The sequence below is a fragment of the Myotis myotis genome, unplaced genomic scaffold, assembly GCF_014108235.1.
Source record: "Myotis myotis isolate mMyoMyo1 unplaced genomic scaffold, mMyoMyo1.p scaffold_m19_p_15, whole genome shotgun sequence".
Classification (NCBI taxonomy): Eukaryota; Metazoa; Chordata; class Mammalia; order Chiroptera; family Vespertilionidae; genus Myotis; species Myotis myotis.
In genome coordinates, this window is record NW_023416319.1 from 39114071 (window position 1) to 39128171 (window position 14101).

At 39.4% G+C, this 14101-nt stretch overlaps 1 protein-coding gene across 4 annotated transcripts in view; it reads right to left on the bottom strand.

Annotated features, from left to right (window-relative positions):
* Positions 1-1292: 1292 nt before the first annotated feature.
* Positions 1293-14101, bottom strand: part of DNAJC12 (DnaJ heat shock protein family (Hsp40) member C12) — a 48668-nt gene continuing 35859 nt past the window's right edge. For all 4 annotated transcript variants that reach the window (XM_036336869.1, XM_036336868.1, XM_036336870.1 and 1 more), the window contains 2 exons: positions 11513-11717; positions 1293-1854 (listed from right to left, as the gene is read on the bottom strand). In XM_036336869.1, coding sequence (XP_036192762.1) covers positions 1760-1854; positions 11513-11717 — 300 coding nt within the window. In that variant the 3' untranslated portion in view covers positions 1293-1759. The remainder of the gene's footprint in view (positions 1855-11512; positions 11718-14101) is intronic.

Here is a 14101-nt window from a genome sequence, read left to right on the forward strand (position 1 = left end):
GCTGCCAGCCTCACGGGAGAGAAAAGTCCTCCTGTCAATAACTGGGAAATCCATCTGTAAAAAAGCAGAGTGGGCCATGGAAGTGGGAGTGTTTTTCCCTTTAACAAGTCATTAAAAGTCATCAGTGCTATGAATCAGACAATGGGGCGTTGGGAGAAAAATTAAAACTCCAATTCTTAGATTTAAAAATTCACTTATTCAATCTAGTATTTTTTTCAAGTGCCACCTGGACCGGGCAGGCATTATGGCAGGCAATTGTAGTCCAAAACCTCATTTTATTAATTTAACATGCTTTATATTTTTTCTATTTTTAAAGTAAAATTTGCAGATATGGTAACAATGCCAAATCACATTTTAATGAAGTGATAAAATACTGATAGAAATCATTCTCTCTACAGATTTGACAAAACAATAAAATTTCAAATAAAATGAAGGAAACCAATACAGGATTGTATTTGTTTAAAAAAAAATTTTTTTCGCCCCACCAGTGTAACTCAGTGGTTGAGCATTGACCTATGAACCAGGATGTCAAGGTTCAATTCCCAGTAGCAGGCATTTCAATCTCCCTTTCCCTTCTTCTCTGAAATCAATAAAACAAGAATATTTGGGGGGGAAAGGTTTTCACTTAATTGGGTTCCCCCAAATTTCATATCTTGAAGTAATTTTTTATGTAATGATTTTAGAGAGGGAGGAAGGGAGAGAAAGACAAACATCGATTTGCTGTTCCACCCACTTATGTATTCACTAGTTAATTCCCTCAAGTGCCCCAACTGGGATCAAAACCTCAACCTTGGCGTATGGGGATGACGCTCCAACCAGCTGAGCTACCCAGCCAGGGCCAAAATACATATATTGACGTCCCAACTCCCAGTATTTCAGAATGTAACCTTTTTGAAGATAAGGTCTTTAAAGAGATGATTAATTTAAAAGAAGGTTGTTAGGTTGGGGCCCTTATCCAGTATGACCAATGTCCTTACAAGAAGTAGAAACACCAGGGATATACATGCACAGAGAAAGGCCATGTGAGGACACAGTGAGAAAGCAGCCACCTGCAAACCAAGGAGAGAGGCCTCAGGAGAAATCAAACCTGCAGACACCTTGATCTTGGACTTCAAGCCTTCAAACTGTAAGAAAATAAATTTCTGATCACTTGCTATATAACAAAAAAAATCTGGTAGGGATGTGTTTCCTCAAATTAATAACCTTTTAAATTTACAAGTATTGAAATTAAAGTCGAAATACCTATTCAGATTATTTTAAAAAAAAAAAAGTTGAATTCTACATTCATTATGAACTTTGGGAAAATTATTTATTTCATTCTATGGGGTTTAGACAAGTAATTTCACATTTCAATTTAAGTCCAGAGTCAGAAAACATTTCTTGTACATTCCGTACTAATAGAGATCATCATATATCAATGAAATTTTTAAATACAGAGATTGATTTTAAAATGGATTTCTCTAAATAGCATTTATCGGAAAACACACATAATACAATCCACTCTGGATCTAAGAGGCTTAATTTGTTCTAATATTAAAAGAACATTCTAAATTTTCTTTTAAATTTTCTTCTGAAATTTCTCTAATTTAAAAGACATATTGTGAGAATGGGTTCAAGGGTGGAGGAATCAATCGGTACTCAGCGATTCACAAACATGGCATATAACATGACATTTTAAAGATTTGGACAAAGACTGCATGTTGGCAGCACAGGCGGTGGTCTTGCTCACTCGCTCTCCCTCCTACTGAGCAGGGACATTTCATATTTCATAGTTTCTGAATTTCCTCAGGAGTTCTGAAGGAGCATCCCCAAACCAGCGGAAATGAAGGTGCCAACTGTTCACATCTGAAAAACCTTTGAAGGAGAGAAGAGAAGATTTTTAAATCAGAAGTGGGAACAAAGGAGTCAAGCTTGTAATAGTAGGACAGCTTGCTGGTGAGATTTCACTGCAATAAGTGAAATGTAAGGGTAAGTCTTTGGGATGAATTATTAATATCTTACAGAAACTGATTAACTTGGGCAGGATGTTGAATTCTTGTGAACAGGATTTATTTTATATGGATGAGAGGATCTCACATGCTTAAACTTAATAAAAAAAAGGACATTTATAATGCCTCCAAGTGCTGGTAATTTTGACAATTCACCTGCAAGGAAATTGGAAACAACTTTCAAACAGCTGCCAAAAATAAAAGGTCAATGGTAAAGGATTCTGGAGATACAAATAATGTATTCCATGAGAGTAAGATTTATTTTTTTAGAGTAATAAACAACTTTGTTGAAAATTAGATAAAAGGTCATTTTCCCTCTACTAGAGAAAATGTAAACTGACAAAACTATTCTGGGTAGGAAACTTGCAATATTTATCAAACTCATTAAAATGCATAAACACTAACCTTACAATTATACTTCTGAAAATTTATCTTAAGGAAATAATCACAGATGTGCTCAAGGGTTTTAACTATAAGATGTTTAACATGATACCTTTTATAAATGTTTTTAAAAATAAAAAAACAGCCCTGGCCTGTGTGACTCTGTTGGTTGAGTATCATCTCCATGCATCCCTAGGTCACCAGTTTGATTCCAGTCAGGGCACATTCCTGAGTTGCAGGCTCAATCTCCAGGAGGGGGCATGCAGGAGACAGCCAATCAATGTTTCTCTCTCTCCCTCTCCCTTCCTCTCTAAAAATATCCATAAAACATATTCAAAAAAAAAAAAAACATTCCAAGTATTCAGCAATAGAAAGTTGGTTAAAAGGCTGTGATATAGTCATTAACAATTTTTAATACTTACAGTCATATTAAAATGCTCATAACATACTGCTGTGACAAGTAGTTAGAAAACAGTGTGATCCCATTTTTTTAAAATATGTTTTTATTGATTTCAGAGAGAAGAAGGGAGAGGGAGAGAGATAGAAACATCAATGATGAGAGAGACTTATCAACTGACTGCCTCCTGCACACCCCCTACTGGGGATCAAGCCAGCAACTCGGGCATGTGCCCTGACTGGAAATCAAACCATAATCTCCTGGTTCATAAGTTGACACTCAACCACTGAACCACAACAGCCGGACTCATTTTTAAATTTCTTATTTACGTGGGTATTTCTATAAGAAATGTTCAAAGTCTATAAGGAATTACCCCTAATTGTTAACAGTAGTTATCCCTGGATAGCTGGAATAGATGTAATTTTCATTTTTTAATGCCCTTTTCTGTTTATTTGTGTCTTCTTATTTTTCTGCAGTGAATAAGTATGCCTTTTGTCATTTTTGTTGTTTATAATCTACTTATATAAAAACCATGGGGGGTGTTCATCACGACCACAACCACTGCGACCAAGCGGAAAGAAGTCAGTCCTGCAGGGATTGTCTTGGCAACAGCTGCACCCTCCCCCGAGCTGTTTCCTGGAGCTGTTTCCTGTAAGGGCGGGGTTTGAGGCAGGAACCTTCCCTGGGAGCCTGGAGGCATATCTTTTCTAAAGTGTGCTACGCCAGCACAGCCAGGGTGAACCTGAGTGGGGGCGGCTTAAAGGTTTAGAAAAGACAGACAAGAGAATGAAAGCCGGGTATCGGTGGGACACTGCTTCTCTGAGAGGCAGTGACCATGCCCACAGCCATGCCTTTATTTTATAGCAGATGCTACAAGGCAAAGTAAGGGCGGGACCAAGATGTTTACAACATTCTCCTGGGTTTCAATCCTACTCAACTACATGCCTACATCACTCAGGCATGTGGGGCCACTTGTTTGGACCATAGGTTCAAGCTTACAACTACAGCTGTTGGCTATAATTGTGCTGGGAGGGCCCTGCTCTCCAAGCTGGGATTTGCACGTGGCAATGAGAGGACTGTACCCTTTCATCAGTCCAAGGCTTGAATCTGTCCAAAACACTGTAGCGGCTCCCCAAAATAAAGTTTTAATTCTGCTTCTTTGTTACTGATGTTGTGGCCCCACCCCATAACAAAGAAACAATTTCCAGAGGATGAGGCCCAGGAATCAGGATTTTAAAAAGATTCCCACATGATTCTAATGTGCAGCCAAGGTTGAGAACCACTGCTATAGATAATATTAAAAATATATCTAAACGTGCAATTCTTTGTCCAAAAAATGAGCATGTTCAAAAATTAAATGAAGAAAATTTGGATATACTCGATGGAGATTTTCACACATATTTGACTGATGATTCTATTGATTCCACAGATGATCCTGAAAAGGAAAATTTTCCCATTGAATTTCTTAATAGTATTACTCCTTCGGAAATGCCGTGTCATAAATTAAAATTGAAAGTGGGTACAATCATCATGCTATTGAGAAGTCTCAATTGTAATTGGGGTCTTTGTAATGGTACCATATTTATTATCAAAAGATTACGACCTAACATTATCGAAGCTGAAGTATTAACAGGATCTGCAGAAGGAGAGGCTGTTCTGATTCCAAGAATTAATTTGTCCCCATCTGACACTGGCCTCCCATTTAAATTGATTCGACGACGGTTTCCCGTGATGCTAGCATTTGTGATGACTATTAATAAATCACAAGGACAAACTCTAGACAGAGTAGGCATATTCCTGCCTGAACCCGTTTTCACACATGGTCAGTTATATGTTGCTTTCTCTCGAGTTTGAAGAGCATGTGATGTTACAGTTAAAGTTCTAAGTACTTCAGCACAAGGGAAATTAGTCAAGCACTCTGAAAGTGTTTTCACTCTTAATGTGGGGTACAGGGAGATATTAGAATAAGTTTAATCACTTTATCAGTCGTTGTTTGCATCACTGTTGTTTTTATATCATGTTTTTGTCGTTTTTATATCATGCCTCTGTTGTTGTTATATTCTTTTGTTACTGTTTATTTATTAATAAATTTATATATTATTTTCATATACATTTTACTAATTTCCTTTCATCTCTTCACATTTCTATTATAGGGCAAATAGCAATATTAAAATATCTCTGCTAATTAATTCCTTTTTAAAAAATATATTTTATTGATTTTTTACAGAGAGGAAGGGAGAGGAATAGAGAGTTAGAAACATCGATGAAAGAGAAACATCGATCAGCTGCCTCCTGCACACTCCCCACTGAGGATGTGCCCGCAACCAAGGTACATGCCCTTGACCGAAATCGAACCCAGGACCCTTGAGTCCGCAGGCCAATGCTCTATCCACTGAGCCAACCAGTTAGGGGAATTAATTCCCTTTTAATGTGCACAAATTTCATGCACCGGGCTACTAGTATTGCTAATGAAAATACAGGTTACAGAAAAATAAAATATGCTTCCATTGATATTTAAACGGTTATCTAAAAGTCTAGGCAGAAAAAATGTACACAGAATTGTGGACAGTGATTATCTCAGAAAAACAGGATCTGCTTGCACTTTCTTTAGAATTATCACAGAAAACAAATTTAAAGAATTTCCATTTGGAGAAAAAGCAAACAGGAAATTCTTTCTGACAACCTGTAATTGAAAAGCACACACAAAATATGGACAATGTGGCCCTTTTAGTTTTAAGTACACTAACATATAAAAATATACCAAAAGATCAGTGGTATGTTCTTGAGGTGGTAAGATTACAAGTGGTTTTTTCTCCCTTTTGCTTGACCACATCCTCTCACATCGCACCCGCTGCCAGGCAGGCCTCTGCCAGAGGAAGCCCAATGCGAGGCACACAGGCGGGCCCGGCCTGGGGGTGGACAGAAGCCCCAAGGACATGACTGCACAGCAACAGCATCTGCTACCTTTGACTTTTTTTTTTTAATATATTTCTTTATTATTTCAAAGAGGAAGGGAGAAGGAGAGAAGATAGAAACACCAATGATGAGAGAGAACCATTGATCGGCTGCCTCCTGAACACCCCCTACTGGGGATTGAGCCCGCAACCCAGGCATGTGCCCTTGGCCGGAATCGAACCTGGGATCCTTCAGTCCACAGGCTGACGCTCTATCTACTGAGCCAAGCTGGCTAGGGCTACCTTTGACTTTTTGTTTTTATTCCTGGATGTCACAGAAAACTATCTACACTAGTAAAAGACAAACATGCAAATTGACCGTACCTTTGCCATGGCTTAAGCCATGCCCACCGGCCAATCAGAGTGACCATATGCAAATTAACCCAACCAAGATGGCAGCCAGCAGCCACAGAGCTGGAGCAAGTAGGAGGCTTGGTTGCCCCAATGATGGAGGAAGCCAAGCTTCCTGCTTGCTGCATCAGGCTCTGAGCTCCACTCAAAGCAACAAAGTTTCAATTATAGAAGGTAAATAAACCCCAGATACTTGCTTTCAGCTGGCTGTGGCCACAGAACTGGAGCGAGTAGGAGGCTTCCCTCCCGCCCACCCTGGCTGGCTCTGAGCTCCTCTCAAGGCTACAAAGTTTCAATTATAGAAGATAAATCCCAGAATAAAAAAAGAAAAAAGAAAAAAAGGAGAGGGTGGGAGCTTCCGTCGCCGGGGGGCTTGGCCAGCCTGCAAATAGCCATCAGCCCTTCACCCAGGCTGGCCAGGCACCCCAGTGGGGACCCCCACCCTGATCCAGGACACCCTTCAGGGCAAACAAGCCGGCCCCCAGAGGGATGTCTGATTGCCAGCTTAGGCCCAATCCCCTGGGGAGCGGGCCTAAGCCAGCAGGTGGTCATCCCCCAAGGGGTCCCAGACTGTGAGAGGGCACAGGCCGGACTGAGGGACCCCCCCCCCCCCACCGAGTGCACAAATTTTTGTGCACCAGGCCTCTAGTTTGATTTTAAAAGAGTATTTATCAGAAGCCCCATTCATTGCATATTTAAATGGAAAGAGAAAAAGGTGAGATTGTCTCACACACTGGTTTGCAGATGCCATGGTCCATATTTTACAGGTTACAATGAAGTCAAGTGGATGACGGGGACTATTTGATGGCTCATCACATAAGAGCATCAAAAGGCAAACTCCAAAGTAAATATCAAGCATTGCTTGAGGAAATTAACAAGTATGCTTAAAAGCTATGTGAGCAGCCTCTCAGGGCTTAGTAAAGCTGACGTGAATAATATTTCTTAAATGCTGACATTATAAAAATTTACACTACAGTCAAATGAAATTATAAATAATCATGGAACTGCACTTCGGTATATCAAACTCCAACTTTAAGGCACTACTCAGAACAGCTAACAATATCTTAAACCACACTAAGAAATACTGGTAGGCCCTGGCCAGTGTTGCTCAGTGGTTAGAGTGTTGGCCCTCCAACCCAAGGGTCTCAGGTTCAATCCCTGGCCCCTGTTTTTCTCTTTTTCTCTCCCCCTTCCTCCCTCCCTTCCACTCTCTCTAAAAATCAATGGGAAAAATATCCTTGGGTGAGGATTAACAGAACAAAAACAAACAAACAAACAAAACAAAGAAAATACTGGTAAATGCAACCTTTGGCAAAATTTCATGATTCTTATTCTCCAACAAACAGCTCTCAGAACGAGGATCCTTCCTCCTCTCACCCCCTCCACTTCATTCACAATTTATCCTGATTGATATATCTGCGCTGTGGAATATTTATCAGCTGTTAGAAACAATGAGTTAATTCTAAAAGTAAAGTTTTAAGGAGAAGTCCCATAATAATAAAATCTGACACACACAAAAAACTTTTATATGCCTGATGGAAACATTTTATGTATATTAAGTTATTTACTCCTCAAAAAGTCTGCTTAACTTAATCAATTACTGTAAGATAGTAATAATTTATACCAAAAACATAACCTTTCAAAGTAGAAACTACTATTTTAACCATTATCTATATATATAATATATATAAAAGGCTAATATGCTAAGTGTCCATCTGGGTAATGACGTCATGTAGCAACGCCCAGCTTCCTCTCCCTAGTGACTAGCCTCCTTGGAGTTTCTTCAGCCCAGAAACATGACTTGCTTTATAGCCAGGTGCAAACACTTTACACTGTAACCAAATATCTGTAAAGTGTTTTCCCATGCCTCATCTCATTTGATCCTCATAGAAGTCCTGGAGTAGGTAGATAGGAGACTCCGTGGAATCCTATTTTCTTTTCATTAGCCGGAAAAATGGAGATTTGGAAAGCTTAGGAACTTGACCCAAATGAAAAGAAGTAAGAAATGCTGAACTTTGAAAATGACTTCAGGTTTTCTCACTGCATAGAATATAGTCAAACACTGCTGCAGTTAAATATTTTACCCTTTGTTCTCCCTGTGTGATCTACAATAATAATCTACTCCGTGTTGATATTTACTGCTGTGTTGCTGATAATTATCTGAAAGAGAAGTTGGGGGTGCGTCACTGGGCTGGAAAAAGTTTACCTAAATCAGAAAGCAGGTCTAACTAAGCAAGTTTATTCTATATCTATAAAAGGCTAAGTTGACTCGCACATGCGCCATTCATATAAAGCTCTCGCTGGTGCCAATCGCACGAGTGTGTTTCCATCTGTCATTGTCAATCATGAATTTGGTTGACACTTCCTTTATAGAGAAAGGGCGAATAGCGATTTTAAAATATTTCTTCTAATGAATTTTCTTTCAGTGTGCATGAATTCATGCACCAGGCCACTAGTATACAGATTTTTTAAAAAATCAAAGAGATTAACTCTTATTAACATAAGAATGTCCAAACCTGTAGAGAATTTTTATAAAAATTTGTTGTTTGAGTTAAACAGAGGATATGCCTGGAAGTGAGATCTCAATAGACAGAAAAATGTTTCCCTGAATAACAGTTTGTAGTTTCTGTGTGTATTTGAGATTAAGGAGGGAATGTAAAGGAGGATTACATGAAGGTGGCGATCTGATTACTCTCTTGAGGGTGGTCACAGTTTAGGAGAGCTCTGAAGAGTCATTTCAAAGGTGTGTTAACCTAGAAGCACGGAAGCCACTGACAGAACTTGATTAAGGCCAAGATAAGCCTTTTGCTAAAGCAGTTACATGCCTGGGGCAGGATTTTGGTTAACACCTGAATCCAGCTGCCCGGTTAGGAATTTATGATCAGATCACCCTGTGCGGTGACTTTCCATAGAAAGCCTTTTTTCATCCACATTCACTTGCCCAAGGCCACACAACTCATGGTTGGAAAAGCTGGGATCTGGTTAAGGCCACGGTGCTCTTAGCCTCCTGTGTAACATAGAGAAATGTGCTCAGTGTATGGCTGTTCTATATTTTTAAAGCCCTCACGAGTGAACATATACTGTTGTTCATATATGCTTGTATCAGCATATGGAACAGTATGGAAGGAGACACACCTGGGCATCTGCATTGGTTACTTTAGGAAACAGAAACAGAGAAAGATGGGAGACTGGGGTAGACACTAAGTTATTGTTTGTATATAATTCTTTGATTTTTTTAAATGATAAGCTCATTATTTGGGGGGTTTATCACATGTTTATAACTTTTTAAAAATATGTTGTTACTTATTTTAGAGAGAGAGAAAGGGAATGGTATAGAGAGATAGAAATATTGATGAGAAACATAGATCAGCTGCATCCTGCACACCCCCTACTGAGGATCGAGCCCACAATTTGAGTGCGTGCCCTGACCAGGAATCCAAACAGTAACTTCTTTTTTTTTTTTAATATATTTTATTGAATTCTTACAGAGAGGAAGGGAGAGGGATAGAGAGTTAGAAACATCGATAAGCTGCCTCCTGCACACTCCCTACTGGGTATGTGCCTGCAACCAAGGTATATGGCCTTCACTGGAATTGAACCTGGGACCTTTGAGTCCGCAGGCCAACGCTCTATCCATTGAGCCAAACCAGTTAGGGCCAAAAAGTAACTTCTTATCAACGCTCAACCACTGGGCCACACTGGCTGGGCTATATAACTTTTCTAAAGAAAGAAATTTTCAGATTCTTATGACAGGCAGTCAAGTGGGGCCTCAGCATCATGCCTGAGTCTCTAAAGTGTCCAACACCCCAAGTTCTGGTGAAGTCTGAATCCAAAATAGAAAGTCACAGGCACCCTCCAGGATTTAGAGAGGGACAGATCTGAACTTTCCAAGGCTGAATGGAGAAACATTTGCATGTTTGCCTTTGTGTGTGTGTTGGGGGGGCGGGGGGGGGGGGAGTGTTTGCATGGGTGTGTTGCTTAAAACCGATTTCCTAACATTCGGGCTTCAGCTTTGATCAGCTTGCTGTAACACATTTCCAGTTACAAGGCTGATGCAGTCAATGTACAGGCTACAAAATGATCTTTTGGTTAAAACCTGAATCCAACTCTAAGAATCTTTATTCCCAAAAGTAGTGAGCACTTATAAGTTCTCCCCAAAGAGAGATCTGAAGTGACCATTTCTAGAAAGATTATAATTCACCACAAACTATCTACTTGTCTTCTTTTATTAAATAGGTGTTCAAGGATGTTCAGGAACCTTCTGTTTAAAGGCTAAAATCTAATGGAGTGTTGAATCACAACCCTGGAAATCAAATAAGATTTTGAAGGACAGTTACAATGTGTGTACATAACACACCTATCGACACAAGACACACAGTGGAATGGCTACACAGACAAACAAAGAAATGATAATAATAGCTCACATTTACCCAGGGCCTGTTAAAGACCAATCACTGTGCTAAGCATTTTGCATGGATCTCCTCATGTAATCCTTATGATAAGTCTTTGAGAAGGTACCATTATGATTTCTATTTTGTAGATGAGGAAACTGAGGTTTAGAGAAGTTAAGTAACTTTTACCAAGTAATACAGACAATAAGTAGTAGAGTCAGGATGTGTAGTTTGGGAGCCAGGATTTCAACCTCCTAACACCCTGCTCCCGTGGATCTATAAATGATTCAGAATGTCTACAGAGCTACTTTCAGATAAGGCATCTTCTCAAGATAGTGCAGTGCCTTAGAAACAGACTGAAGCCAAACTGCCTTAGTTCAGACCCCTGCCCTGCCACACAATCTCCATAACCTTGAGAAAATTACTCAACCTCTCTGGGCTTCAGTTTCCTCATCTGTAAAATAAGAATAATGTTGATACCAACCTCACAAACTTGTAGGGAGGATTAAATAAATATGTGTAACATTAATATTAAAGGAGATAATAGATGTAAACTAATTCCTGTGAAAACATTCCTGCACATAGTAAACTCCCCAATGTTAGCTAACATTAGTTCAGTGGAGAGGAAGACACTCCCAGAAATATCTCAAAGTTCCCTTTACCAGGATTGTATTAAAGAATGTATCAACTAGCCCTAACCGGTTTGGCTCAGTGGATAGAGCGTCGACCTGTGGACTGAAAGGTCCCAGGTACGGTTCGGTAAGGGCATGTTCCTTGGTTGCAGGCACATCCCCAGTAGGAGGTGTGCAGGAGGCAGCTGATCGATATTTCTCTCTCATTGATGTTTCTAACTCTCTATCCCTCTCCCTTCCTCTCTGTAAAAAAAAATCAATAAAATATTAAAAGAATATCAAACTAATTTTTTTTAAAAAAAGAATGTATCATCTAGTTTCCATGTCAATGCTAAGTAAGTGTTTAAGGACAAGCCAACCCTTAAATTTGGCAAGATTCAGACTTTCTTTGTCTGCAAAGCTATATAACATGACTTACTTGAAGAATCTGGACTCTGTCGGGAGGATGACTTCTCCAAGGACTCAGATTCTTTTTGCTCCATCTTCTCAGTGGTTGAGCCCAACTCTTCTTTCTTTATTTCTCTTTGTTCGTTCTGTTCCTCATTTTCAATCTTGTTGGTATGAATCTGGTCAGGTTCTTCCAGCATTCGATCTTTTTTACCTCTGACAGCCCAGTGCATTGACTACATTAAGAGCAGACATATAATATAAAATCAATACTATATAGCTTTCTGTATTTAAAGTTTAATATGTGGTGACACCTGACTTACTATTATAATGCTAATTTCAGAGTGTTAAACTTGACTAATAACCAAATATTAATCAATTAATCCAGATATTAATTAATTAATCTTCCCTGGTTTGGAAGACTAATGATATAAGGAGACATCTATATTATGGTACAGAACAAAGGGACAAACATCAGAGAGATTCAAAGAATTAGATGTTTCCTCAAAAAGTTAAACCTAGACTTACCACATGAACCCAGCAATTCCATTGACAGGTATATACCCAAAAGAACTGAAAACAGATGTTAAAAGAAAAACTTATACATGAATATTCATTCACAAAAGCCAAAGGTGGAAACAACCCAAATGTCCATCAACCAATGAATAGATAAATAAAAGGTGGTATATCCATATAATGGCATATTATTTGACCATGAAAAAGAAATGAAGTACTACAATGTGGATAAATCCTGGAAACATTATGCTAAATAAAGAAGCCAGATACAAAAGCTACATATGTACATATGACTCCACTTACATGAAATATCCAGAATAGACAAATCCATATAGAAAGAAAGCAGAGTTGTTATTACCAGGAGCTGGGGGAGAGGAGGATAGAAAGTGATTGCTACGGGGTTTCCTTTTGGGGTGATGAAAAAGTTCTGGAACTAGATAGTGATGATGGATGAACAACATTGTGAATGTACTTAATGCCACTGAATCTTACACTTTAAAATGGTTAAAATGGGCTCTGACAGGGTAGTTCAGTTGGTTAGAGCATTGTCCCCATATGTCAAGGTTGTGAGTTCAATCTCCATCAGGGCACATACAGGAATCAACCAATGAATGCATAAATGAGTGAAACAACAAATCAATCTCTCTGTCTCTCTCAAATCAATAAATAAAAATTTAAGAAAATAAAAAATAATAAAATAAAATGGTTAAAATAATGAGTTTTATGTGTATTTTACCACCAAAAAACAATGAGGCTGTGTGTCTCAAGTCATGCCAGAGATTAAGCCTACTACTATTGTAACTATTGTAACTACTATTGTGACCTTCCATTAAGCTTGACCAATGCAGAGTTGGCATTAGAAGTCTGGCAATAAAAATATTAGAATTCTGGATTATACATCTTCTCTTTAAGAAAACACATGGCACGAAGCAGGAATTCAATCAATATTTACTATGAAACATATGTGCTAACTTTAAGTGGATTCACTTTATATGAACTTTTCCAAGTCCAGTTATCCTCAAATAACAAGAACTTTCTAAGTATATTTCCTTTTTTTCTTTAAGGATAATGTGAATGTGTACATGTACACTATAGAGAAGGTTTCTGGAAGGAAACAAGAAACTGCGATGGTGGCTTTCTGGGTGAGTAGAACTGGGGTCTGAAATAAGGATGAACTGACTTTTATTACATATCCTATTGTACTGTATTGATTTTTTTAAAAAACAAAGTGTGTTAGTTTACAATTTTTAAAAAAAGCAGTGGTCATAAATCAACAGGGTTTGGTATTGCCCATTGATTTCTGGTATAACTTTTATATTTTTAGAAATATACACATTCCGGAGAAACCAAGATGGTGGCATAGGTAAACACCGGAAACTGCTGCCTCAAACAACCACTTTAAAAATACAACTAAAAGACAGAACACACATCATCCAGAACCACAGGAAGGCTGGCTGAGTGGAAATTCTACAACTAGAAGGAAAGAGAAAAGCACACTGAGACTCAGAGGAGGTGCGGAAGTAAAGTGCAGAGGTATGGAGGTGCACGCGGAAAGGGCTGGCAACTGAGGACGCGGTGCACATGGAGAGAACTGGCAACTGGGGAGCCGTTGTCTTTTTCAGCCAGGAGGGAGTCTCAAGCTCCTGACCACTCTGAACTCCAGTTCCAGGCAAGTCTCTGGGGACCCAGACTCATACGGGAGAAACTGGACTGTCTGGCATTGGTCTGAACTCGAGGGTGGCTTTCTCTCAGAAGTGCTTGCAACGATTACTGGGACACTGAGAAGCGGGGCCTCTTAGGACAGGACTGAGGAGCAGCCATAGTTGTTTGCTCCGCCCTGTTGATCCCCTGAGACCCCGCCCCACCCAAGCTGTGCGCAGAGGCTTTCGCATATGAAAGGCCTGGCCCTTTGTAATCTGAAAATTACCTAACAAACTGCAGCTGGATCAGAGAAACCCAGAACATCCAAAAGAAGGCCCAAGGCCCCACAGCAGCTTGCACTGCTTCATAGCTGGGCTCCTGCTGGGTAGCCTCAGGCAGAGGCTAAATTAGCACCTCCTTAGAGATCCAAGAGCCAGTGTACCCAGTGGTCAGAGTGGGACCA